The sequence below is a fragment of the Rhinolophus ferrumequinum genome, chromosome 5 (genome assembly GCF_004115265.2).
Source record: "Rhinolophus ferrumequinum isolate MPI-CBG mRhiFer1 chromosome 5, mRhiFer1_v1.p, whole genome shotgun sequence".
Taxonomy (NCBI): domain Eukaryota; kingdom Metazoa; phylum Chordata; class Mammalia; order Chiroptera; family Rhinolophidae; genus Rhinolophus; species Rhinolophus ferrumequinum.
Window position 1 is genome coordinate 37419725 of NC_046288.1, and position 27596 is coordinate 37447320.

The 27596-nt window shown below is 40.5% G+C and overlaps 2 protein-coding genes across 4 annotated transcripts in view; one reads left to right on the forward strand and one right to left on the reverse strand.

Annotated features, from left to right (window-relative positions):
* Window positions 1–1937: 1937 nt before the first annotated feature.
* Window positions 1938–11130, reverse strand: HNRNPDL (heterogeneous nuclear ribonucleoprotein D like). 3 transcript variants are annotated; one of them, XR_004423072.1, is made up of 9 exons: window positions 10484–11126; window positions 9537–9705; window positions 9269–9430; window positions 8651–8782; window positions 8393–8507; window positions 7733–7903; window positions 7299–7393; window positions 6830–6934; window positions 1938–6153 (listed from the first exon to the last, which is right to left on the reverse strand). XR_004423072.1 is itself a non-coding variant. In XM_033106772.1 (8 exons), the coding sequence occupies exons 1-7, from the start codon at window positions 10924–10926 to the stop codon at window positions 7323–7325; spliced, it is 1263 nt and encodes a 420-aa protein (XP_032962663.1). In that variant the 5' UTR covers window positions 10927–11130; the 3' UTR covers window positions 5891–6153; window positions 7299–7322. The 3 variants fall into 3 exon arrangements, 2 of the variants coding, with proteins under 2 accessions (XP_032962663.1, XP_032962664.1); XM_033106772.1 differs by lacking the exon at window positions 6830–6934 and having other exon boundaries at window positions 5891–6153; window positions 10484–11130; XM_033106773.1 differs by lacking the exon at window positions 1938–6153 and having other exon boundaries at window positions 6162–6934.
* ENOPH1 (enolase-phosphatase 1) overlaps window positions 11118–27596 on the forward strand; it is a gene marked incomplete at its 5' end in the record, with an annotated part of 31819 nt that continues 15340 nt past the window's right edge. Inside the window, one exon of the mRNA XM_033106774.1 lies at window positions 11118–11531. Coding sequence (XP_032962665.1) covers window positions 11118–11531 — 414 coding nt within the window. The remainder of the gene's footprint in view (window positions 11532–27596) is intronic.

The window sequence follows — 27596 nt, forward strand, 5'->3', positions numbered from 1 at the left end:
ACTTATGGAGTAATAAATTGACATTTGGTATCTTCATGTAATGCTTTTTTTTTCCTTCTCATGGCAGCAGATGGGAGTTAAACTGACCATTATTCTTAAGTTATAACACGAGTTTGTATACATTTCCTGGGAGAACTGTCAAGAGAACATAGTAATGCTTGTATATTTCCTGGTTAAGAGTGTTTCCTTGATTGTTTCTATTGAAGGCAGAGAGTGAAATTTGCCTCTTGGTGTCCTTAATGAAGTAAGAATGATTTCATTTCATCAAGAAGTAAATTTTACACCCAAATTTAAAAAGAAAGATTCAGATTTAAAAAAAAAATACTAGCCTGCTAGTACTGTGGATTTTGGCTGTGGGTCAATTACAAATCTCTACCGCCAATACCAAGAAGATGCTCCTCTCTTAGGATCCATTAAAAAAAAAAACAAAAAACCACCATCAGCAGAGAATCAGAAGTGGAACGGTATGTTTGAATTTGTCATTGTCTTAGGTGGGGATAGAGAGAAAATAATAACCCATCTAATGTCTGTATCTTGGTGTTCCTAAACATCACGCTAATAGCAACTAAAACAACTAAATTGAAAGAATTAAGGGAAGTCCCAGGTCAGAGTGGAGTTATTCTGTTTTGAGAGGCTCTAAATCCTGATGTTTACATGGATTATACCTAAAAAATAAATGCGAAAAAAGGTTTTAAATTAGATCAAAGGTGCAATTTGGGGGTCTTTTTCTGATGAAATCATTCAAATGCATATTTAAAAATCCTAATTGCATCTATTCCACAAGAATTTTAAAATATCACTTTTTTCAAATTATGAAAATGAATGGCATACTCAAAAATGCCTTTTCTTTTCCTTATCTCCAATGATGTGGTATAGTTCTAGTCCTAGAAGTTCCCTCATCTGAGGAGGATATGTTCCAAGACCCGCAGTGGATGTCTGAAACCAGGGATAGTACATAACCTGATATACTGGGGGTGCAAAAAAAATGAATACAAGTGGGCAACTTTGGTCAATGTTGCTCCAGCAGTTCGCCATAATCAGAAGTGTCTGGATGCTGATGGTAACCACTTTGAGCACTTCTTGTAATTGCATTAAGTGAAACGTGACTTGTATTCATCTTTTGTTATTGGTATATATTATTACAATTTTAAGTTTTCCTTTCTTAAAATGTGTACACATTTTTTTGGCACCCTCTGTATACGATGTTTTTCTATACATTTATATCTATGATAAAGTTTAATGTATAAATTAGGCACAAGAAGAGATTAACAGTAACTAATGATAAGCTAGAATTACAACAGAATGATTATAACAATGAAAGTTATGTGAATGTTGACTCTCAGCAAACTGGGAATTTTTTCCTTCACAATTTGACAGAAGGTTCTTTCTTACTGTAGATCTTAGCAACCTCAGCACACAATTTTTTTTTCATCCTTTATTAAGTCAAGAACTTTCACCTTTTCACTTAATTACCATATGCCAAAGGCTTCTCTTTGGCATACCCGAATTGCCAGCAAGTTACTTGAACACAAGCACTGCAATACCACAACTGATCTAATAACAGACTGCTATTAAGTGACTAATGGATGGGGAGTGTACACAGCCTGGACATGCTGGACAAAGGGATGATTCACACCCCAGGTGGGACAGAGCAGGACAGCACAAGATTTTATCATGCTACTCAGAACCTGTGCACAAAATTTATGAGTTATGTCTGGAATTTTCAAATTGTGGTTGACTGGATAACAGAAACTGTGAAAAGCAAAACCATGGATAAGGGGCCTACTATAGTAATGAAAACTCTTGGGTTTATTTTCAACATTTTAAAAGTCTGGTAGATATCACATATTAAAAAAATCAGCACAATGAAAAATTTGACTTTAGCTGGCATATTAACTTGGTGGTATGATACTGATTAACAAATACTGTAGAAGTTCTGACCGACAGCTATAGGCTTTTAATAAAAATGTCATTACATAATGAGAGCAATATAATTGACAGGTACAGCCATTCAAAACATATAGTCCATGGGGAGAAAAGATTTGAAAGGTTCCTGGTAATGAAAACTGTTGGAACTGCCGTAATACCACGTAGCCTCCCACTATCATACCCTCCATTCATCCTTCTGCTTGCATGGTCTATGAAACACTTGTGTTCATGTCTCATGGTTTAGGACCAACCTAAAGAATTACTGTTAATTCCACAGAACATATTTCTCATGGGAACAAGTAGTTGTTCCCGATTATCCAAGCTCGTTTCATCAGAGAACAAGAATGGTAAAATCCTATTTTCCTGCAAAAGACCTCAGCGCCCACAAATTAACTGTATTAAAAAGATTGCTGGGGTGGCCGGTTAGGTCTGTTGGTTAGAGCGTGGTGCTTGTAACACCAAAATTGCTGGTTCCATACCCGCATGGACCACTGTGAGCTGTGCCCTCAAAAAAAAAGAAAAAGACTGCTCACCAGTCTAAATGCTTCAACTTCATTCCCAGAACAAACACCTCTGTTCAAAATCTAGGCCTCAGAAATGCTTGAGTTTAATAATAGAAGCTTTATAGAAATTTAAGCTTCCAAAACGTAAGGAGTTGGTATTTTAAATTAGCTAACTTCCCCAACTTGAAAAATCAGGATTAATCAATGTTTTGCACTTTGCACAGGGCCTTTTGTGGGATTGGCCATTACCATCTCATTAATATAACAATCACTACATACCGTTTCCCCGAAAATAAGACTTAGCCAGACAATCAGCTCTAATGCATCTTTTGGAGCGAAAATTAATATAAGACCCAGTCATAAGATCCAGTCCTACATTAACTTTTGCTGCAAAAGATGCATTAGAGCTGATTGTCCAGCTAGGTCTTATTTTCAGAGAAACACAGTAAATACCCAAGTACCATCTGCAGAAACTCCTTTTGCAACCTCAATGACAGCAAAAAGTCAATGAATTTTAGTCAGTTTGTTACCATAAAAGCAACCAACTTCAAGCTTTTTAAACTAGATGGCTTTCAGAGAAATCTGAAACTATTTTAAATATTTATGTATAGACTTTTTTTTTTGGCCTGAATTCATTTTTTTCAGTCTCAAAAGGATAACCATTGGAATACGAGAAAATTTGTCTGCAGGATAGTGTTTCTCACATTACTTCTTAGGGGTCTTTCTTTGATAAACCACAATTAAGCATTTTTTGAAATTCCTAGATTTTATGAGAGATTGCGTCGAATATCCTTTTCAAACTACACCTCAGTCCCACCACCCTGATTAGGATATGCCTCCCCATGTGGTACACCTCTTAAGTACTGATAGAGTAAAATCGAGATTATAAACTGCCCCTTAAAGTAACACTTGTCTTCAGAAATGTTCAGCATTACCCTATAATCCCCAGACCACCACTATTCTTTCGTTTATAAAAAGCAGTGGTTGAAAAGGGATTTTGTATTCAACCAAAACTTGCTAAAATTCTACATCCAACGTGACTATTTCAATACAAAAATAATAAAACCACTCCCCTTCTGCAGCCAATGAACAGCCCGTATTTTTATGGCCAATACACTTTTGAAAGACTATATACCAGATCAAGTTGCATTGGTTTTACTCAGCAAGTTGATACTACAGTAGATGGCAGTTCTATTAGGTTGGAAAGTTTGAGGCATGTTGAGAATAACAGATTTTACTTAATGCTAGGATCAATTCAAATGGTATAAACACACTCATCTATAAGCAAAAATTACATACCTGCTGTGTACTTGAATCACCTTTTTAATCAGTGAAATTTAGCACCTTGCAGTTGACATCCTATCAAATCTTAAGGTAATGGGTAATTTTTCAGATATTAAGATTAGCAAAAGGTTTGGTTCCTATCACCATTATGAAAGATACATCAAAGGGAATAAAAGCACTGCCTATCCATGTTTAATACCCTGACATCTTAATTTTTAATATTCCTAATCTTATGAACATAGCTGTGAGACTATGGAATACCAATCAACGAAACTGCTATTAAGGTTAGGATAACACCAGAGAACATGGTTAAAACAATTCAGGAAGCATATTTAACAAGGTATACAAGATAGTCTATTTATCATAGGTACCTGAGATTTTCCACCTCCACCCCTTCAATTAACTTATCCAATCACTTAGCTTAGTTCTGAATATTTAAGAATGAAGTCTTGATACTAACTTGACTACTCATCATAACGTTGTCCACAGCACTTAGCCTTGGCATATTTATTTCAACTTTGTTATCAGTTGGCATTTTTAGGACCTAAAATCTGAAGTCTAGGGTCCAAAGCCCCTCGGGGAAAAAATAAGTGCACTCTCACTCCTTCAATTCTTTGTACAAGATCTGACAATTATCTCTAGATGCAGTGTATTTCTTAAGTCGTATATATCAAGACTTGATTGAAGAGTTTGGATTTTGTTTAAAAAGTCTTTATTCATTTTTGATCAGGGAAAGGACAATTTCAATGTCAACCTGTCACCTAATCATAAATTTACAGGATTCACTGCCCTAAAGACACTGCACCTACTGACTTTGACAACATAACTTAAAATGAAAATATCCCTTCTGTTCCCTGGGGTTGTATGATGAAAGCACAAACAAAATCCCCTGCAATAGCCAACACTGGTACTTGGCTTAGGTTTAAGATCAAGATAGCAAAACAGGAGCAAAACAAGGCCAAAAGCATTGTAACTTGATAGCCCAACAAGTACAAATATTAGAAGTTGCAGGCACCCAATAAAACAAAAGGCAGGTTCATCAGCAGAAAAGTTTACACTTTAGTTGAAAAGTGAGGGTCGACTATTCCACATAAGAACATGAATGCCAATCCTAGTGGGTAACATGGAATCATAGAAACACTTAAAAAAACCTTAAATCCAGTTAACTACACTGAATGTAAAAAACTTAAGATTTTTACCCAGGAAATCTTCCAAAATCTAGAGCTAAAACTGTTTAATGCACCACTAAGATCTGCTGTAATGACATAACTTGGTCACTTAGATTTGCATTAACTTATGTAAGATTTAAAGCATACCTGTTCTGATTATTCCTTTCTGTATCTGAATATGGATATGCTTATCGATTTGGTTCATGCACTAATTGCATTAAAAATGATGAAACATACTACCGTGGCTTTTTCTAAGAGCTCACACCACGTTACTATCCAGTATTGCTTCCTAATACCCCAATAAACTGTCCAGTTTGGTGCTTGCTGTGACACATGAACAGAATACAACTAACTTACTCACCCACTACTTCAAATACTTTAACAAACCCATACCTATCCTTGTGATAACTATTTTTGATACTCTCAAATTGTAGCTCCTACCAGTTTAACAGTACTTTTTCCCTGGGTGTATCTGGACATTTTTGTCAAGAGAACAATTAAAGTCATGGTATTATGATTATTCTAAGGTCTTTTTCAGCAGACCACTGATTTAAAAATATTTAGCAAATCATAAAGGCTTTCCAGAGACCGAAACACAGCAAAATCTTTCCTATTCATTTTAAAAGGAGCTACCAAGTATGCTTTGTGCCCTTTACCTGGTACTTTTCTTCAGAAAATAATCCAGAAGAATCATGGTCTACTAGAAAGCTTCCGCTAATCACAACACTGTAACACAGAGACTTTCACGGCAGTCTCCAGATATACAGAGGAAAGCACATTATTTCTAAGTGTCGTGAAAGCCTCAGTTAACAGGGAAATGAAGACTGAGAGCACAAAATACATCTAACAAAAATGGGGAACATGGTGACACAGTAGCTGGCTATTCATAAGGACCACAATTTCTCCCTATGGACCAATACTCCTAACAAAATAAACTGTGCCTTAATTATTGCTTATTTAAAATTACACTTTTACAGAGCTATTTAGTACCTGACGCAGAAAAACAATCACATAAGGAAGCATTTATTTGAGGTTTAACATGACATCATACAAATAAAATTTGTATAAACACAAATCCACATTGAGTCATAACACAGATAGCAAAAGACAAAGTAAAAACAAAGAAAACTAATTGGCGGCTATATACAGTTGGACACGGTTGTGTCTTGTACACTAGAAAGTCTTTTACAAAATAATCATCTTAGATCAACAGAAGACCAATCTCTTCAATGTCGTCCTGCAAGATGGGTTACTTTAGCAATCTCCTCCTAAAAACAAAAACAAAATAGCAATTAGATTTGTGCAACTCGGACAAGCTTTCAAAGGTCCACTTTCATGAATTGTTTTAAGTCCTCACTTTATTCTTTTCTTCAATAATTAAAGATCACATGCATATTCATTGGCAAAATGCAGTTTGGGTAATTAATAAATTCACCCTGGAATTCCCAAATGATATTAAATTTAAATCTATTTAGAAAAGAATCTGGGAATGGAATCTTCCCATATCCATAGGTTGAATGGTGCTAGATTAAGGTCTACGAGAAGCATCTCCAGTAAACCAAATAAAATGCTTTTAGAAACATGAATTTATACAGTATACTGTAAGAAAACAAATTGCGATGTGCATATGATCTTTAATTTATATCCCAGATTTTTAAGTTGTTTTGGTTTGTAGATTTCACTATTAGCTATAAAAAGAAAAAGCAAGCATTAAATCTTAAAGAATGAACACTTAAAATGAGGCTCCACAATTGAAATACAACACTAAACAGAAGACCAAAATGATTAAGCTGTAAAAAGGCATTTATGTACTTTAACTCCTGTAAAAAACCATTTAAGTTAAGTTTAGACACTTAATCTTCAAAAAGATTAAAAAAGAAGCCAAAGTCTGAAGTTTTCCACTTTAATCTTTACGCTGGTACATGAAGTTGGAAGAGACCATACCACAGGACAGCGTTTTCTGGTGTATGCCTTGCGCTCTGCCCGCAACGTGCGACCCCCAGAGATAGACGTGGTCAGGGTGACACACGGCCTGCAATGAAGTTCCCGCTGGCGGGTACAAACAAGGTATAATGTCAGAGTTAGAAGACAACATTCGTGTTTTCCTTAAGTTGTACCCATTTCAGTACTTTACCTGTTAATAGTTCTAAAAAAGTTTAATTATTCCTCTAGACCACCTGGTACACAAAGCAAACAGAAAAACTTTTAAGTTTTTCTGTAATACTAAAGAAAGTGAGGTAAAACTTTAAAGTTAAAGATCTATAGACACTTTAGGCAAAACAGGCTTATAAAGCAATTAACAATTTAGTAAAAACAGGCTACGTGATATTTTGTTTTTACTTGTTTTTCATTTGTCTATTGATCTTTAAATTAAATTAGACATTTCCACTGTGTCTTGTACTTTTATACACACCTGTTTTCTCCCCAATGTCCTCCTTTAGTATGGCTGATAATTGTTTTGGTGATTGCCACCCCCTCGAGATGCCTTGCCGTAAGTGCTCTGTTGGCCTATTTTGACAAGACAAAAAATTACATTAAGATAGTTTTCTATGAAACGGTTTTATTACAAATGTATTTAAAAACTATTAAATATGTAAAACTCTGCATGCCAAACATGAAAATAATCAGATATTGTAGTAGCCATCGTAAACTAGTCATATATTCTCAAACATTTATAATAGTGTCTGCATTACTATAATCACCCTTTGGCAACAAACGCCTCAAGAATTTAACTTCCAACACTTCAATACATGGAAAACCCATACACACAAATAATTTTAGAAGGGATTATAATTTAACACTGAGTTTTAATACCACTGGTTATGAAATTAAGTTAAATATTCTTACCACTGTAGTCTGCATATCCCTGTCCATATCCATAGTTCCCATAGTTATACCCAGTATAATCATAGCCGCCATAGCCACTATAGTTTTGATCACCACCATAGGCACTATTGTAATTTCCATATCCTTGATCATAATAGTTATTAAATCCTTGGTTCCAGTTTTGGCCCTGACCTGAAACAATGCACAATGATTGTTAAGACACAACTTCTGACCCCCAATCCTAACATAAAATGATCCATTCCTATCTCTCTGCAAAATCTTAAAAAGGCAGAATGGACACCTATACTGCTATCTGATTGTCTAAAAAAGGGGTAGAAAGTCCAACTGTGCCAGTTATCAGGCTTTCTCAATTTACTGGAAAATCAAGACAAAGGTGAAGACAGGTAGACTGTCTAACTTTAAAATAAGTACTGTCCAAGAAAACTTATTACAAGGTATACCATGTAATCTTAACTACATTTAATGCTATTATTTTCCCTCAGTGATGACAGTCAGTGGCCATTCTTTGAAGAAGTGAAACCAGTAAACTCAAACACGAAAACCCACCCACTGAGCACTTTCCACATTGAAACAACTTAAATTTGGTTTTACTTTCTTATGGGCTTATTATTTAGCAACTTACAGCTTACACCAAGTTATTTGCCAAGAATTAAGTCTCACCTCGGCCACGACCCCTAGTACCACCTCGTCCACCAGCTGCAGCACCTCTTCCTCCTTTTTGTTGTTGCTGTTGCTGCCTATATACCTCTTTGGGTTGTGCAACTTTGATTTCACACTATAAACAAATTTTAAACAGCAAACAAAATTGTTACTAAAGTTCTGAAGTTAAGCCATTTTATTCTCAAAACAGATTTGAGAAATTCTTTCACCAATAAAAACAAATTCAAAATTTCCATTTAATATATAAAACAGCTTTACCTTCCCAGAACCAATTTGATGGTATCTGCTTTCTAACAATTTCTTTACTGGCTCTTCATCTGTGTATGTGATAAAACAAAATCCTCTTCTTTCATTTGTTTTTGTGTCCATGGGAAGTTCAATATTTTCAATCTGAAATCAAGATGAACACTCAAGACCATCCAGTAATGGTAAGAAGCTACCAAAAGGTTTTAGACTCCCACAGGGCCTTTTCAAGCTTCGCCATAACGTTATTCTAATCAGATGACTTCTGTATAGACTACTGTTTGTATAGACTACTGTTTTAATAACATCAAACTAGCTTAGTTTGTTTTATGTTAAGCATTTAGAGAGAGCAAAACTTCCTTTATTATCATTTCATACCCAATAAATGCCACTAGTTAATAAGTTCAAACACTGACTACACCAAAGCACCCATGTTATGGCCAAAATAAATTAAATATTGGTTTCCATTACAGCACAGAAAGAAGTGATTAAACCGTGATGGCTGGAAGGAACCTGAGCAATAATTTACTACCACCTTCACCTGATATATGCATTTGTTCTGTAAGAAGTGGACCAGGGATGAACATTACATAAACACATCAAATACAAAATATGAACAGCCACACAGCGCACCTCTCCAAATGCTCCAAAATATTCTTTAATTTGTTCTTCAGAAGTGTCTGGGCTCAATCCACCCACAAAAACCTTTTTGGGAGGTTCCTTTCCTTTTAAAGCTTTGGCCCTTTTGGGGTCTATCAATTTGCCATCCAGTTTGTGTTCCTTCAGTTCCAAAACCTGGAAGACAGATTTATTTAATCTGACAGCACTGTACAACCAACCCATGGAACAATTTGCAAAAAAAAGCACACAGAAGCAGCACAACGCAAAACACCGTTCCTACCTTATCAACACTAGCAGCATCTTTAAAAAGCACAAATCCAAATCCTCTTGATCTTCCGGTGACTGGATCTGTTTTAATTGTGCAGTCTACAACTTCCCCAAATCGAGACAAATATTCAGTCAGATCTTTCTTGCTTGTGTCCCAGCTCAAGCCTCCAATAAACATTTTACTAGAAATAAGTTATTTTTTTAAAAAGGTTAGCAGCAGCTCAAACGATTACTCCAGTTCTGGTATTATGTTTAACTATGAAATAATACGGGGAAGTTTAACCCCTATGCCCAAGTCATTTAATCCATGTTTTCAGATACATTACATCAAGACCACAAAAATCCCAAAATTCCATCGCAGCCACTTATTCAAAACAGTTAACAGCTTGCTCTCCACACTGCATAAAGCAAAGTTTCAACAAGGCTAACAATATACGTTAAACATTTTAGTTTACAAATCCAACTTCCTAAACGAATCTTTCACAACTTAGGTCACTCTCTTCCTCAGCTGTCAAGCCAACGTTCCACCTAAAGAACTCATCATAACGCGTCCTGAGGTACTGGACACCAGTGAACACTACTGGTTTCCAAACCAAAAGCTCCAAACTCTCCAGGAAAACTGCGCGGGGCCGTAACAGGGACACAATGAAGAGGCGGCGGCAGCTGCAGCATGTGGCGCAGCGAGGCCGGCCCCTCCCCCTCGGCCCCACGCAGCGCCTGCGCACTCGGGACACAGACGCCACCGCCCTCCGCTTCCAACTCCTCCGCCCTTCCCCCACCTTCCGCGGGCCTCTCGAGTCACCCCCCTCCGACTCCTACTTTCTTTTCTCCAAGCTAGTGAGGCTGATAGCACGCGGGAAATCTACTCGGGGCAAGCATGTGCGCAGCGCGCGGTACTCGAAGGACGAAGAGCGCGCGCAGCGCGCTGGGGGAGGGGGAGAGGGGACAAGCGTGCGGTACCCGTCATCCTGCTGATTTTTGCTTGCGTTGATCTTGGATCCCTCTGCGAATTCCTCTATGTTGCTATACTCGTTCATGTCCTCCATAGTGGCGGAGTTGTCGGCCGGGGGGTGCTGGCGCGCAGTCCGAGTCGCGGCAGCAGCGGCGGCTGAGCGTTGTATGGAGCTGGATTTAAAATGGCGGCGGAAGAGATCCGGGCGCCGCCTGCGCCCTCCCTTTATAGCTGCCCCGCCCGCCAATCGGGAGGGCTGCTGGGCAGTGACGTGGCGCTGGGCCCGGCGCGCCCCCTGCCGCGCGGAGCTGGGAGCGAGTGAAGGGAGGAGCGGGGCGAGCTGTCGCGGCGCCCGCGGCCGCCAATGGGAGAGGCTACGGGAGGCTAAAGTAGCGGGAGCGGAGGGGAACAATGGCGGCGGCACATGGGAAAGCCGGGGCGGGACCTCCATCGCGGCCCTCCGGTGAGGAGCGAGGTCGCGGGTGAGGGGGCGCGGGTTGGGATAAGAAAAGCGTCAGAAGAGAAAAACGAAGGAGCGAAAAGTCCTGGGTCAAAAATCCCGAGCAACGCCGTCGCAGGGCCGAGTCCCTCTTGCCTGGAGAGCCTTTGTCTCTGGCGTCCGGTCCAGCCCACTCCTAGCAAAGAGCCGTCAACCCCGCCTTTTTCCGCCCTCGGTCCCCTAGTGCGGAGCTGGTGCGGCGGCTGTTATCGTTTAGCACCGTGGCCGGGTTGCTCCAGAAAAAGGCGGACTGCGCCCGGCACCCGCGGCTGAGGCAGCGAGCGCGCCTGCCAGTCCGCCGCGCGCACGCGTGTTTTGTCCTCGAGCTGGCTGGAACCAGCCGAACAGGAAGCGGGCGCGCGGCAGCCCCTCCGGGCAGCGGCGCGGCGCCGACTCCTCTTCCGCTACCGCCACAGGCGCGCGGGCCGAGAGGGCGCGGCGAGCCTCTCTGGCCGATCGGCCGGAACCTGGGCCAACGCAGTCAGGCCAGCCAGGACCCCGTACGGCCTCTTGATGGCTTAGGACGGGAGGAGGGGCGCAGGCCCGGTCAGATTACTGTAAATATGCAAAAGCGGGGGCAGTGGGCGGGGAGGGGGCTAGGTGCCGTAGACGGCAAGGGGCACTCACATCCCCGGCGCGCCACTCGCGGGGCTCCCGTCTGCACGTGCCCCGGGCCTCTCCCGCTCGCTCAACCAGTCTGCGGAGAGCGCGCTCCCGCGCACCAGGCTCCCGCGTTCGCTTCTTTGTTCCCGCCCACGCGATGCCCATTTTGACGGATCGGGTTCGAGGCCCTCTGGCGGCCAATCGGTGTCGGCGCCTTTACCTCCTCCCGCCCTCTCGGAGCCCCGCAAGTTCCGCCCCTTTCCCTGCCCACGTGGTCTCGGCCTCAGGTTCTGGGCAGCTTCCGAGTTCAGGTCCCTTGTGTGGTCGCCTTCTCCACTTTCAGGGGCGTGGAAGTGGCCTCTTCCCCTCGTGCTTCAAGCCGCACCCGGTTGCACGCTGCGAGATTCTTGCGGAGCTGTCGGAATCCCAGGACAGTGCAGGGCGCAATAGGCACCGCCCTCTACCCTCCCTACCAGTAGGCCGATTCCGGTGGTAGCATCCGGTAGGGAAATGGTCGTGCTTTCGGTGCCCGCTGAAGTCACTGTTATCCTGTTAGATATCGAAGGTACCACAACCCCGATTGCTTTCGTGAAGGTGAGGGGCGGAAGGGAGCAGGGAATTGTGCTTAAAAACATAATTTTAAAAAAGTATTGGCAGACCTTTCACCAGAGACACGAGGGGTAGGAGAGGTGGTGTGGCTTTGCGCCCGCTGTGGAACAGGAGAAAGAAGAAAGGCTGTGGCGGGTTGCGGGGATGCTTTTTCTTATGGCACCATCTTCACTGTCCCCCGTCCCTATCCTTGGTTAAATGCAGATGGTTGGGAAGGGATGGAGGTAGTGGCGAAAAAAGGCAGAGGAGGGATGGTCCGCCGCGGGAGAGGTAAAGTAGGCGCTCCCCGCCCCGCAGGTGCTTGGTCGGACCTAGCTAGGCGGCGGCCGCGATCTAGATCCTTGCGGCTTCTAGTCCGGCAAAATGGAAAGACTGAAGTGTCACGATGAATTTTCAGGTAGCCCTGGTTTCTTGTGCCTTGTCATATAATCTATTCATTATTTTTATTAAGAACTATAGTATAATATTACCTTGTTATACGTTAATTTATCAAAGTAATGTAACTGAAAGAGTATACTCATCTAAAAGTATGCTCAGAAGAACATTGGGTCTGTGTGGATGTTTACAGTAATTATGCAAGAAAGGATTCGGTATTAAATGCACTTTTGGGAAATGTTCTGTACATGTTCAGGTTTATTGCACGGCTTCTCAGAGTCAATCTCATACACATGCACACATATATGCTTTGTGAGTCTTCCAGAGAGTAGCATTTCACAAATTTACTTAAAAAAACTTTTAGCAGAGTATATCTTTGAACACCTTTTAAAGAGATGCTAAGTTATATTCTTTAACCTCCGATCGTGGAGCAGGGAATTGGGAATTAGTCACATTAGATGTGTCACCTTGTAGCCTGTTTCCTGTGGAATGGTGAAAGGAAACACTGAGTACTGTATACATGCCACTTGTACACTTGACTTATCCTCAAAAACTGTGATATGTGCGTATTTTACTGATAGGACAATGCCCTGAAAAATTGAACAATGCCCAGGATTTGAACCCAAATTGCCTGACAAAAACCTTACTCTTTCCATTATTGCACTGGATCTCGGAAATGGGAACCACAGTGCTTGTTGTGTCTTTGCTTTGCTGCTAGGTATGTTAAATGACTCAGTTGATAAGAGAACACTTTAATCAATATGAAGTACCATAAAAGTATATGGGAACAAATTTCAGTTTCTTGGTGATAGGTTTAGAAGTGAACCAGAAAAACTACAGTTGAGTCTTATTTTATTTGGGGATTTGATTCAATAGTCGATGTATACTATGAAGATTAATGTCAAAAATTGCCATTGTAATACCCTTAGCAAATCAGTCTTCTTTGGAGGCCGATTTTCACCTTTAAGTTAAGTCATATGCAACCATTTTTCCTTTAGGATTGAAACAATCCCTGCTTTTTTCCTTGAACACCAGAGGAAGTATAAAAGTTTATGTTTAGGTGATGTAAATGAAAAATATGTTGTGTCAAACATGAGCCTCACACTGAGCCACTCACACTGTAAGAGACACAGGGGAACTGAGACTGTCCCAGGGAACAGAACACCCTCGTTTAATGGAATGGCAGACAGATTGCTAGCACTGGTCATGGTTTTTTGTTTTTTGTTTCTCTCTCTCTCGCTCTCTGTCGAGAACTTACAGTTAAATGTGTATATGATGCAGCCTAACTATATATGATAACACTGACAGTCTAAGATCTCATAGGATTCCATACAATCCTCCCAGTCTGGGAAGTAGTATTTTGTGGACAGTCTGTTGTACTCAGTCCTTAGACTCCAGGCAACAACATACAATGGTTTTACTTACCAGCTATTATGTCTTTTTCTGAGTCATAGAATTGTCAAATTACTAGTGCAGGATGGGCTCCTAGCTGGGATTGTCTAGTGAAAGTTGCAACCAGATAATTAGTTTTTCTGATGAGTCAATTGATGTCTGGAGGGATTTCCTGTATGAGGATCATCACAACTTGGGGGCAGAGCAGCAGAAGAACCCAGATTTTCTTAGGTGGTCCCAGTGCACCTGAGTCCTCAAAGCCACCAGCCCTGTCCCTCACTGCAGGACACATGCCCCTGGAGTTTATTTTCTTTTCATGTACTGACTCTGATTGTCTACAGTGGTGATCTCCCAACAATTTTTGGTCATGTGTGCCGTCAACAGAACTGAAGCCGGCACTACCATTAGAATTTAGAAATTGTGTACACATATTATTGTACTGTTAAGTTACAAAATAGAATTTAAAGATGACATTAAAATAATAAGTATAGATGAATGTTAGTACTCTTTTCTTACCTCACTGATTCATTTGCACGTCCTGGGGGTATAGTATGTACTCTATGGAGCCACCTCTTGAATTTTGTCTTTGGTGATGTAATATTCATTTTTTGACTTTGTACATTGTATTCTAATGTTTTTAGTCTGTAAGCTATGAAATAATACCATCATCAGTCCCTGTGGTTATCCTGTCAGGAACCTTAAACTGCTGTTTCTGAGTTTGAGGGAAAATGATCTCTTGTTCCTCAAAATGCTCTAAATTTGGTGGCTTTCCTGTTGTTACATGTCAAGTTGGTACATGTAACAACAGTTTCAGTAATGTTCCATAAAGTCACTGAGAATACCATGTGAGCAAATACTGAATCCTTGCCCCTAGAACAAATATAGTTAGGTTCCTGTGAGCCTGTGGTCACAACATTTTCATCAACTGATCGATACATAGCCTTGTTTTATGTGTGTTTCTGTTTACCTTATTTAATATATTCTTGGTTAATTAACATTGGACTCACAGCCAATAACACTGTAACTTATCCTTAAATGAAGCTTATTTAACACATATTTTCTCCATAAGGCACATCAAAGCTTTCTGGCACTTAAGAACACTAGATAGGGCTTCAGCGCTTTGCTTGGCCAATTTTAAACTGCAAAATTACGAACAAAAAGCACAAAATATGAAAAATTTGGTACTAAATAGATTCTGAAAAAGACACTTGTTTAAAATATGAGAGGTAAAACAGGAAAAGCATTACCTTGTACTGGGAATATGTACATCTGGTGTTTCAAAATTTTGCCAGTCTGCACACGCACTTGTTCTTGAATTGATCGTCACATTGCAGCGAGTATTGGTGATTGGGGGTTACAAATAAATTTTAGTGACTAGAATTTGCAAATATGGAATCTGCAAGTAATGAGGATTGACTGTATAGAGTAGTATTTACAAGGATGGTCTTGGAGACTGCAAGTCTGGATTAGCATTCTGGCTCCTCCCTATGTGACTTTTGGCAAGTTAGTTAACGTCTCTGTGTCTCGGTAAGTATTTCCTCAGTTGTACTCTGGGGATATCGACTCATAAGGCTACTATGAACATTTAATGAATGCTTAGCTCCTGAAAAAACTTTATAAAAGAAATAAATATACTTACATCAGTATTTCATCCACCATCCCACCAAATCTTGTCAAGAAGTAGTGGAGGTGGGGAGGCATGTTTGTCATTTATTCCTCACGAAAACTTTTCGTGCTTGAAATAAAATCTTTGTAATAATTAAGCTTGCATTAACCAAACATAAATCTGATTAGGATATTTGTCCCTAAAATATATTTAGTGGGGCATGGTGGGTACCCTTGCCAATGAATGGCTCTTTATATCTGCTTCTCAGACTTTAATGTTTATACAAATCAGCTAGAGATCTTGCTAAAATGTAGTTTCTGACTCAGGAGATCTGGAATGGGACTTGATATCTAACAGGTTTTCCGTGAATTTCTCAAAGGCTCCCAGGTGATGCCGATGCTGCTAGTCCACAGACCACACTTGGAGTAGTTAGGCTTTACAGGAATTTGTAAGCTCGGCCTATGCCTCGGCCTGTTAGTGTTGTTCTTGTCTAATGACTTGTTTGAGATAAGGTAGACCAAGCAAGAGAGATGAGTTAGAGAAGGTATGACTTCATTAACAGAACCAAAACCTCTCAGAAGTTAGCTACGTTGATTATGGATCAGTCAAGCTTTATACAAACGAAAGCACAATAATGAAATATGCCTGGTAGACACCAAAGCATTCCCCAGCTTTGGCAAATCGTCTTCCAGAACTGAACTATAAAGCAAAAGCACCTTTCTTAGAGGACAAATAATAAGAAGGTATATTTGTAGGAAAGCAGAATAAGAGACCTGAAAATTTCTGACAGATCTCCAAAATTCCTTTGTGGATCTCTCCAACTCCCCACTACCACCATCTTGTGTTAATTTCTAGATAATTTGTTCTAAACATTTCATGAATGTCTGTACAATAGTAGGGAGCTGTGTAGTAAGCCTTAGGGTATCCTGATAGATGGGCAGGTAAATAGTGCCTTGCTAACCCTGTTGTATTAGTTTTCTATGGTTCCTATAACAAATTACCACAAACTTAATGGTTTAAAATAATACACATTTATCATCTTATAGTTCTGGAGGGTCAGACCTCTGAAATGGGTCTCACTGAGCTAAAATCGAGGTGTTGACTGGGATGTGTCCTTTCTGGAGACTAGGTGTCACGCAGGGTGTTACGAAGGGTCTCAGCTCCCGCTCCCTGCATAAGGATGCAGGACATGGTGAGGCCAAAAAGGAACACCCACAGAGCCATAGATAGGGGAGTCATACCACCATATCTCGCTGGCAGCTGGGTTAGAGACACAGGAAGCAGGAGTCACACGATCCAAAAGCTGCTGTCAGCTTTTTTTGCCTGCCAACCCAACTCACTTGCTAACTGCAATCCGCCGTGCTAACTGCCATCCACGCCTCTCTGCAATCCGCGCTTGCTAGCGTGGCCACTGTAGTCATATCAGTGGCTAATGGCCAACTAGTCACAGCTGATGACCATCTACTACCCGAGCCAGCACCTTTCCACGTGAGGCCGAGAGCCTGGAAACTGCTCTCTGGGACTTTGTCCCCACACTAGGGGAACATTCTTTTCCTTGCTTTTCCAGCTTCTAGAGGCTGCCTGCATTCCCTGTTTTTTGGGCACCTTTATCTTGGAAGCCAGCAGTGTAGCTTCTGCAGATTGATGCCTCACTCTCTAACTTTGACGGTCCTGCTTTCCTCTTTCACTTACAAGGACCCTGTAATTGTGTCAGGCCCAACCAATAATTCAGGATAATCTCCCCATCTTGAGAGCCTTAATTTAATCATATCTGCAAAGTCCGTTTCTCCATGTTAAGTGTTAACATGTTCACAAGTTTTGGGGATTAGGAGGACATGCACATCTGAGGGTGGGGTGCATTTTCCGGTCCACCACACCTGGTTAACACAAACATTTCTGACTAATGGGTGCCTTAACAGGTTCTTAGCTACATAGGGCTTGGACTTTATAATGGCTCCAATTTTGAATTGAAATTTACCCTTTATGGTGTTGCATATGATCTATAATTTTTAAAAATTTTAAGTTTTTTTTTTAAAGATTGTGTTGGTGTTTAAAGATTGTGGTGGAGTGGAGATTAGTAAAGACAGTATTTAGGGGCTGGAGTTTTACCTTGGAGAATGAGATATTTGGCAAGGTTTTGAACAAGACTAAGGGAAAAAGAAGAGATCTCAAACTGAACTCTCTAAGTGCAATGCAGGGTGTCATGCGGGGTCTCAGCTCCCGCTCCTCATATAAGAACACAGGATATGGCAAAGCCAAAAAGGAACTCCCACAGAGCCATAGGTAGGGGAGTCATACCACTATATTCTGCTGGCGGCTGGGTTGGAGACACAGGAAGCAGGAGCCACATGATCTGCAGCCCGCCGTCCGCTTTTCTGCCAACCAACCTCACTTGCCAACTGCAATCCCCGCTTGCCAGCCACCATCCGCTGCTAGCGTAGCCACAGGAGTTATATTAGTGGCCAATGGCTCACAGGTTACAGCTGACGGCCAACTAGCCACAGCTGATGGCCATCCGATCACAGTTGATGGCCATTTACTACCTGAGCCAGCACCTTTCCATGTGAGGCTGAGACCTGGAAACTGCAGTCCTGGGTCTGTCCCCACAGTATGTTAGAAAAAGTGAATTAAGCAGACAAATCTTTGGTCCTATAAATAATAATTATTTGAAGTAACAGATATCCATTTTATTGAAAGTCAAAATGACAAAGATTTTCATTCGCTTTAAAAACGGAATCCTGCTTGTTTTCTTTTCTGGTGTTTAATACATGTCTTCGGAACATATTTTATGTTAAGACTCTTAGAAATAGCTAATATATTCTTGATTGTTTATTAATGCTTATAATTTACTCTTTTAAGTTCTTTTATATGCCAACAATTTTAGAAGATAATCAGGATATGTTGATGTTTCTTCTCATGAAAACCGCTGTTATTCATGGTCTTTCTAGAAGGAAAGCTTGTGTTGTCTGATAGCTCCCAATTTTGGTTAAACATCCATTTGAAAAGTATTATTTCTGATGTTCTCAGCACTGAAGTAATGATGCCCACTCTGCCCTCAGTATGAAACTACTGGAAGACTACCCACAAGGGACAGCAACCAGAGCTTGCTTTCACCTGTGCTTTTTTTTTAATTGATGCTAGTAAATGTAATTGAGTAACTTTCTCTGTCTTCATTCTGTCTGTGAATTTAGACCTTTTCATTTGCAAGAGTGGGTAGTAGGATCTGTCATGCTTATAAAGTGGTGATGATGATCAAATCAGAGAGAATTCAGAAAGCCTTTGAAAATTATAAAGCCCTATAGAAACACTGATATAATGCAGGAAACGTCAGACTGTTTGGTGGACATTGAAAGTGCCTGTGAAGGGTCAGTAAGGAAAAGGGGGAACTAGTATTTACTGAAACCCACCCTGCTCCCAGTGTTTTCCCACCATGATTACCTCCACCTCTGCTCCTAATGCCCCAATCCAGAAATATGTTAAGAAGAAGACTCAGAACGTTGCTGTCATGCAGGGGTGTCATGCAGGGTCTCAGCTCCCGCTCCCCACATAAGAACACAGGATATGGCTAGGCCAAAAAGGAACACCCACGGAGCCTTAGGTAGGGGAGTCATACCACTATATTCTCCCTGGCGGCTGGGTTGGAGACAGGAGCTACACTATCTGCAACCTGCCGTCCACTTCTCTCTGCCAACCAACCTCACCCTGCTAGCTGCAATCGGCCTCTCTGCAATCCACAGTCCGCTTGCTAGCTCAGCCACCATCTTCTTGCTAGCCCCCATTTGCTGCTAGCGTAGCCACTGCAGTTATATTAGTGGCCAATGGCTCACTGGTTACAGCTGACGGCCAACTAGCCACAGCTGATGGCCATCCAATTACAGTTGATGGCCATTTACTACCCTAGTGAGCAACTTTCTATGTGAGGGCAAGAGCCTGGAAACTGCACTCCTGGCTCTGTCCTCACAATTGCTAATCTCAGAATTTGTGGAAGAGCTGGAATGGCAGGACTGCCTTGATAAGTAGTTGCTTATGGGTTGATAAACATTCTTCCAAACCTTCCCCATTGCTTAGGGTAGTGATTCCTAAAGTTAGATACACCCTTGGTGGTATGTGAAAGGATTTTTGTTGATTCAACTTGGAACAAGGGAAGGGACCTTTGGAGAATCACCGAATTGGTCTGAGCATATCAAGAGGTATATTAAGAAAGCATCTTTGGCCTTCATTTTTGATCTCTTATTCTTCTAGAACATTCTGTATCATGGTACTTGTGTAATCTTTCCAGCCTAATCAATCTTCCTTTTTTTCATATTTATGTGGATTCCTGTCATGTGCCAGGTTCTGTTAGTGATCCAAAATCCTTAAGACCCAGCTACTATCCTCAAGTAACCTATTAAGGATGACAGACAGGTACATAAATAGGCTCTGTTTGTACTTTCAAAATCCTTTGTGGTTTCCTATTGGCTAAGAGGTAGTTTCAACCTCTGTACTTTAATGAATTGGGTTTTCCAACTTTCTATCCCTCTATTTCCTTACACTCTTTATAGCTGAGAAATCCCATTAGGGTCATGCCCTTTCATGCCACCACCATTCCTCCAGCCTGGAATGTCACATTTTTTCCTCTCCAAATGCAGGGTGGCCCCATGTGTCATTAACTTAAAAAATATTTATTGACCTAGTCTATAGGAATACAGAGGTGAGACCAGCTTCTGCTCTCGCCAGACTTTTATTTTAAAAAGGAATTTCAAAGTTCTCTCCCTCCTCTGCAGCTCCACTGTAGCAGCTGCTGCCTTGGGTTGTCTTCTGGCAAAGTGGGAGCTGTCAAGGGCAGGCACCAGAGCTTTGTACAGCGCTTACACGTGAGGCACTCAGTAAACGCTTGGTTATGGTGATACGATGCATTCCAGGACGGGCATGGGGGAGGCTGGGATTAACTTCTCTCAGCTTCTGCTTTCCTTGCTAGTTCACATTTCCTCAAAATGGCACTTTCTCTTATTTGAACAGCATGTAATTTAACTGAAGTGTTTCTAGAAGAGCATAGAATTTTCATTGATTCAACATTTCTAAAACCTACAAGTTGTAGAGGAAGAAATCAGCTAACAGTGGAAATTCAAAACCATAAAAGATAGAAATTTTATTAATTTAAAAAAGTAAGTTGAAAAGTTAATTACTTTATTCTGTGGAAACTTGTATCTGTTAATGTGAGATTAGAAGAAAGTTTTTTTCCCAAAATTTTTTACCAAAAATTAATTCACGCTTGTTATAAAATTGTAGACATTGTAGAAGTGAAAACCCCACCCCAACCTCCCCTCCCCGCCATGTGCTTCTACCACGCAGAGGCGACCATTAAGAGTTTGGTGAATATTCTTTCTGATTTTTTTCCTATACATAAAGTCATTTAGATCCTTAGAAGAAATGTATTCAGATCAACCCCAAAATAGGCACCAATTTAAACATATAATCCCTACTTTTAAAATACATTAGATAGGCCTTTATCTTGCTCAGATAAACTTTTTAAGGATATCGTGTGTTTAGCTCCGAAAAGTCCTACTTTGTCTGATGTTTCTGAAAATTTTGCATCCTTCCAGCTCACCCCGTGTCACCCACTAAAGAAAAAAAGGTATTCCTTTTTACAATAAAAGCTTATTTTTATATACAACTTTTGATTTTCACATTTATTAACTCATTTACTTTTCAAGTTGGTTTGTTGGAGGTAGGAGTCAGAAGAGGGGTGGAAGGCAACCCCTCTGATCCTATTGTACCTGGTTCTCCGTCACCTCTCTAAAGAATTGTGTGGAAAGTTAGCCCTGTCCTCAGAGGCCCTCCTGGAACTTCTCTGGCCCCTTCCCCAGGGGACTCCATTTCAGAAACACGGGTTTCTTTTCAAAGACAGAAGTCTTTAATACAGAAAAGAGTTCTTTGTCTTCTAGGTATGTACATGAGGCGTTCATTTCTTAACTTTCAGTGATTCATTATGTGACCTAACAAGTTCTTTTTCTTAAATCTCGAAAGTGTGCTGACACCCTTTACTGAGTAAAGAGACACTGAAACATATGGTTTGGAAACTAGTGGTAATCTCAGCAGTGGGACCTGGGTGGGACTTTGGTGAGGAGCTCCTGGGCAGACCAGTGTTTGGCAGTTAGCTGGTGGGCTCCAAGAAGCTGGCCGACTCCCTGGCTGGGCTTGTGTGGGTCCAAGTCGTTGTAAGTGCAGTAAGCTAATTAGATCTCTTCAATGGAAATGATCAGGCACTGGGGATCTGACTCTTCAAACTAAAAAAAAAGACCTGACTGATAAACTATAATCATAGCTTATAAATTTATACTTAACCTTATGTGCCTCTGTAAAATGGAGAAAATAATTGCACTCGTTTCATAGGGTTATTATGAGAATTGAAATTCATCATTCAGGCCATTCGTCATCAATTCATTGAATAAATTTGGAGTGCTTGGTAGCAGGGGCAGTGGTGAGAAGTGATTAGATTCTGGATATTTTGAAGGTGTAGGACTCCAGGTTTGCTAATAGATGGATTGGTTGTGGAGCGTGAGACAGAGAGGAGCCAAGAGAACTAAGGCTTTTTGCCTGAACATCTGGAAAGATGGAGCTGCCACTTACTGAGAAGGGAGATACAGGAGGAGTAGGATTGAGGAGCAGAAGCCGGCGTTTCGTTTCGTTTCAGACATCCAAGTGGAGATTGGGGGAGGCAGTTGGAAACAATCAGTCAGGCATAAAGGGAAGAGGTCCAGGCTAAAGCTACGGATTTCGGGGTCGTTAGCAATAGATGGTATTTAAAATCATGGGATTGGATGAGATCACTAAGGATTGACTGTAGATAGAGAAGTGCCGGGAATAACGAGGACTAAATAAATGTTGGCAGTCACTCCCACTATGACTACACCTACTTATATTATTACTGTTTATTGGAAGCACTACAGAACTGCCAGGTGAACCCAAATCTCTCATTTTCTTAGTACAAATCTCTTTGAGAAACCAAAGCCATATTAGAAATGTCTATAGAGAATATAGTATCAGGACACAGGGAGTTGGGTGATCCTAGTGAACTGTGTTCCCGAGTCACCCCCTCAGTCACCCACCCACGGAGCTGGATGGGCTCAGACATTGGGAGTCATTAAGCCTGGGTCTGAGTCCTGGTTTTACTTTGTAGCAGCAGTGAAACCTTTCTGAACTTTGCTGCTTCATCTGTTCAAAGGGGTCATTTTGCAGGGATGGTAGGTGGATTCAAGGAGAGAAATGTGATTTTATCCCTTTCCCCTCCATTCTGGGCCAGTCAGGTTTCCCTCTCTGGAATTCATTGTCTCTTTTGTGCTGTCTTTTATTTTATTTTTTTAAATTTTTATTGGGGGAACAATGTGTTTTTCCAGGACCCATCAGCTCCAAGTCAAGTCGTTTTCAGTCTAGTTGTGGAAGACGCAGCTGACTAGCCCATGTGGGTATGGGACCGGCAACCTTGGTGTTATGAGCACTGTGCTCTAACCAGCTGAGCCAACCAACCGCCCTCTTTTGTGCTGCTTTTTAAAAACCGATCCCAACTACCAGCCTCATAATGATAACTTTCCCTGGTGCAATGTGATTCATTGCAATTAATTAGATTACAGTTTATCTTTACAGTTTAGTCTCCTTAATTGGATTTAGAAGACACTTTTATCAGCAGCACATTCATTAATGTACTTTGAATGCAAATGATGAAATTCTAATATTTTTTCCTAAGGGCTTCAGCTTTCAAAAGAGAATGGCACATCCCTGCTTGCCCCATGAAGATACGGACAGCAAAGTTATAATTTCTGAGCCCTTGTAGCCTTGTATAGCAGCCAGAGCAACAATACTCCCCTTGGTATTCTAATACGGTCTTCAGGAAGGATATTTAAGAAGCAATTCTAATACCACAACTGCTGAATCTGTCTGACGGATGGCGTGGACCACTCACTCCAAGAAGTAGTAAATTCCCATCATTAGAAATGTTCAAGCAGGTATAAACTTCCAGTTATAAAATAAATAAGTCCTGGGAATGTAATGTACAGCATGGTGACTATAGTTAATAACACTGTGTTGTGTATTTGAAAGTTGTTAAGAGAGTAGATCTTAAAAGTTCTTAACACAAGAAAAAAATTGTAACTATGTATGGTTACAGATGTTAAATAGACTAATAGTGGTAATAATTTCACAATATACACAAATATCGAACCATTATATTGTATACCTGAAACTAATACGTTATTTGTCAATTTAAAAAGATTATGCTTTCATTGTGGAAGCTAGATATGCCAGAAAAGGAGTATTTTCCCTTGTAATATCATGACCCAGAGAGAACCTTTGCATCCATGTTCTATGCATTGGATATTCCCCCAATAGGATTATGCTCTACATGCTATTTGTAACCTTTTATTTCTTATTTAGAGAATGTGATTTAAGACTCAAGCCACTTATTTCTAATTTCCTTTTTATCCTCTGAGATTAATAGAGAAATAGTAGCCCACCCAATATTGCCTTTGTGTTGTTTAATTACCTGCTGAAAAAATTTAAGTTCTCAAATACTATAAATCATTTGCATATTGTGGTTCCTTAAAATAGTTTCTTTAAAAAGCTTTACTCTAATACCCATTACCTTTTATCACCCATTTTCTTCAAAGACTTAAGTAAATACTATAACAATTTTATTTTTACTCATTCTATGACCTTTCCATTAAAACAATGACTTAACCATAAAGCAGATCAAATTTGGACTTCTAAGCATTTATGAGGCAATTTCTTTAATTAGATCTTCAGAAATTGTGTGGCCCTTAATGGAGCTCTTTCAGAAAGCTGCCATTGAGCTATCTAGAGGGATATACATTGCTGCGTGCATAGTATCCCCTCCAGCATTTAGCAGAATTTAATCATAGTCCCCTGAAAGACAAATACTCATTTATTTCTACAGCCTTTTGTATGTACTAAACCATAACAACCCCTTAAGTATCTGGCATACTAAAAATAGTCACACATTTGTAGAATCCTGGGCTTATTGCTGCATTTTTTGTGTGCTATATAGTTGTCATGCAGGGCGGCATGCGGGGTTTCTGGTCCCGCTCCCCACATAAGAACGCAGGACATGGTGAGGCCAAAAAGGAACACCCACGGAGCCATAGGTAGGGGAGTCATACCGCTATATTCTCACTGGCTGCTGGGTTGGAGACACAGGAAGCAGGAGCCACACTGTCTGCAACCTGTCGTCATCCACTTCTCTCTGCCAGCCAACCTCACTTGCTAACTGCAATCTGCAATGCTAACTCCACCACGCCACGCCACCATCTTCTTGCTAGCCCCCATTTGCTGCTAGCGTAGCCACGGCAGTTATATTAGTGGCCAATGGCTCACTGGTTACAGCTGACGGCCAACTAGCCACAGCTGACGGCCATCCAATCACAGTTGATGGCCATTTTCTACCTGAGCCAGCACCTTTCCACGTGAGGCCGAGAGCCTGGAAACTGCACTGCTGGCTCTGTCCCCACAATAGTATTATGAAATTATAACAAAAGTTAAAACATCTATCATCCCAGTTATTTCTGGAATTACTTTTAAAGCGTGAACATTTTCAATGGGCAGGGTTGGGCAATAAGCACTGGGTTTCAAATAAAAAGTCTATTTTTAGAGCTTTCTTATATGGCATCATAGCACATGTCAGACTGATTAATTACTGGCTTTTTAAAATAAGCAACTTGAGGATTTTTATTTTACATAATATTAGGTTGGTGCAAAAGTAATCGCGGTTTAAAAGGTTAAAAATAATTGCAAAAACCGCGATTACTTTTGCACCAACTAGATGCTTAATATGTTGAAAGGATGCATAAAATACTATTTGGTTATTGTTCTTTTATGTTATGCAATAACATGTTTGCACTAAAATAGAACAGTCCGCTAACTTGCCACCCTCAGGCAATATTAATAGTTCCAGATGTTATACTAAATTCTAGCTTCATTGCCTAGTTTTGTGTGTTTACTCAGTGCAGAGGGGAATTTTATGTGTAGAGAAAGGAGGCAAATTGGATGATTAGGGATTCTAAAATAATCTAACTTTTAAAGCTTTTCCGAAAACTTTAGAATTGTTAGAAACCTTGCGTCTTTTATTTCTGTGAGATCTCTGAGGAGAGGGGCTGTGCTTCATAACTCCATTATCAGAAGTATCTGGCATTCAGCAAGTCTTCAGTAAGTATTGAATGAATGAGTTGGTTGTGCTACTCATTTATCCTCTGGGAATTTTTCTGCTGTTATTTATCACTAAATTAAATCAAAAGTTACCCTTGCCCAGTTTAAATATTTATCTGTGCTGCAGAATATAATAAGTGGTAAAGTGCTTTCTGTCTGTCTCTAGTTACTGCAGTGCCTTTGCTTGGTATTATTCCCATAGTAGCAGATGAGAAAAACTGAGGCTCAGAGAGGATAAGTTACTTGAACACAGCTAGTAAAAAGCAGAGGTAGGACCCCAGCCTGACATGCGCCCGGAGTCTGTATTCTTCTCTTGCACCGAGATCAAGGACCTGCGCTCTCAGCATCCACAGGCTCTTCATGAAGTGTTCTGGGTACCAACAAAGCTGGATATAGGAAACTGGACTTTGTAAAGCACAAAATAGTATAACATTGCATGCATTTTTATAACTTTTGAGTACTTCAACTTTTCAGTTACTAGGACGCCCTGAATCTAACCAACAGTTTTTCCCTGGAATATTTCTAGTTGCTTGGGAGTTGGGAAATAATGGAGGCAGGACACTGGAGGAAGCTGACCAAAAAAGAAAGAAGCAGGTTTAGGATAAGGGATCGAAGCGGGCCTGCTTGTTTTTAAATTGTGAAACATTTAAAATAAGCAGGAAAGATTAATGTAATGACCATGCACCCACCACAAAGCTAATTAAATTTTGATACTATGTTTGTTTCAGATCATAAGTAAAACATTACAGCTGTAACCGGCCCTGAGTACATCCCTTTTCGTATTAGACTTTTATTCATATGTTGAAGTTTATATTCATGTTGATAAATAGCACTTCAGTACATTCGTGTTTAACTGCTTTATAATGTTTTAGAGTATGACTAACCCTCAGTTTATCTGTTCTCTAGCTGATAAAGATTTAGGTTGTTTCCAGTTATTTTGCTATGATACCCAGTGCTACAGTAAACATTTTTTTCACTTTCCCCTTGTGCACATGTATTAGTTTCTCTGTGGTGTATGACGAGGAGAGGAGTGGCTGGCGCACCTTCAGTTTTACTCCATCTTCTCAATCATTCTCAAGGGGGGGGGCAGTTTGCAGTCCCACCACCGTGCATGCGTGGGAGAGAGATGTTATTATTAGAAGAATAATTAGAAGAAAGGAGGAATATAAGGGGCACAATGGAGGGTGTGATGGGAAAACTAAGTACAGGTATTTAAAGAAAATCAGAAGTATATCAGTAGGATAAGAGGAATCTCTTGCAGAAAAAGAAAGCTTATCAATCTGAGCTCTTCATTTTCCTTTTAGATCAAGAATGAGTTTTTATTGAGCTTAAACAAGGCTTTTCTGTCAAGTATGCCGAAAAATTTGCCTGATCACACTGTTCATATGCTTCTAAATCTGTTGAATGATCCATTACTTACTGGAATGCCTCATGAGAACAAGCGAAATTGAATGGCTTCTTTATTTTTTCTAGGGCAGGTGAAATTTGAATAACGTATTATGAAGAGAGATAAACACTTCAGCCCTACCATTTAGAAAAAGCCATAATAACTTTCTTGTGTTGTATATTTCATTTGGGAGTGTAATTTAAGTTGAACTTAGACTTTGCTCTTCTAGAATATTAAAAAAATGCTAGTTATGTAGTCGAACCTTTGTGTCTGTCAGGGAAACACTGTGCACACTAAAAAACAAAGAGAAAGAAACAGTTTTGTTCATATTGATCTATTAACTATGTCCTAACCATACCATCCCTCAGGGCTGTTAGTGGGAAATAAAAAGTTTTCTGCCAGCTTCTTTCTCCTCTTTTTGCCCTTGTTCACACTCGTAATAGTATTTAAGAAAAT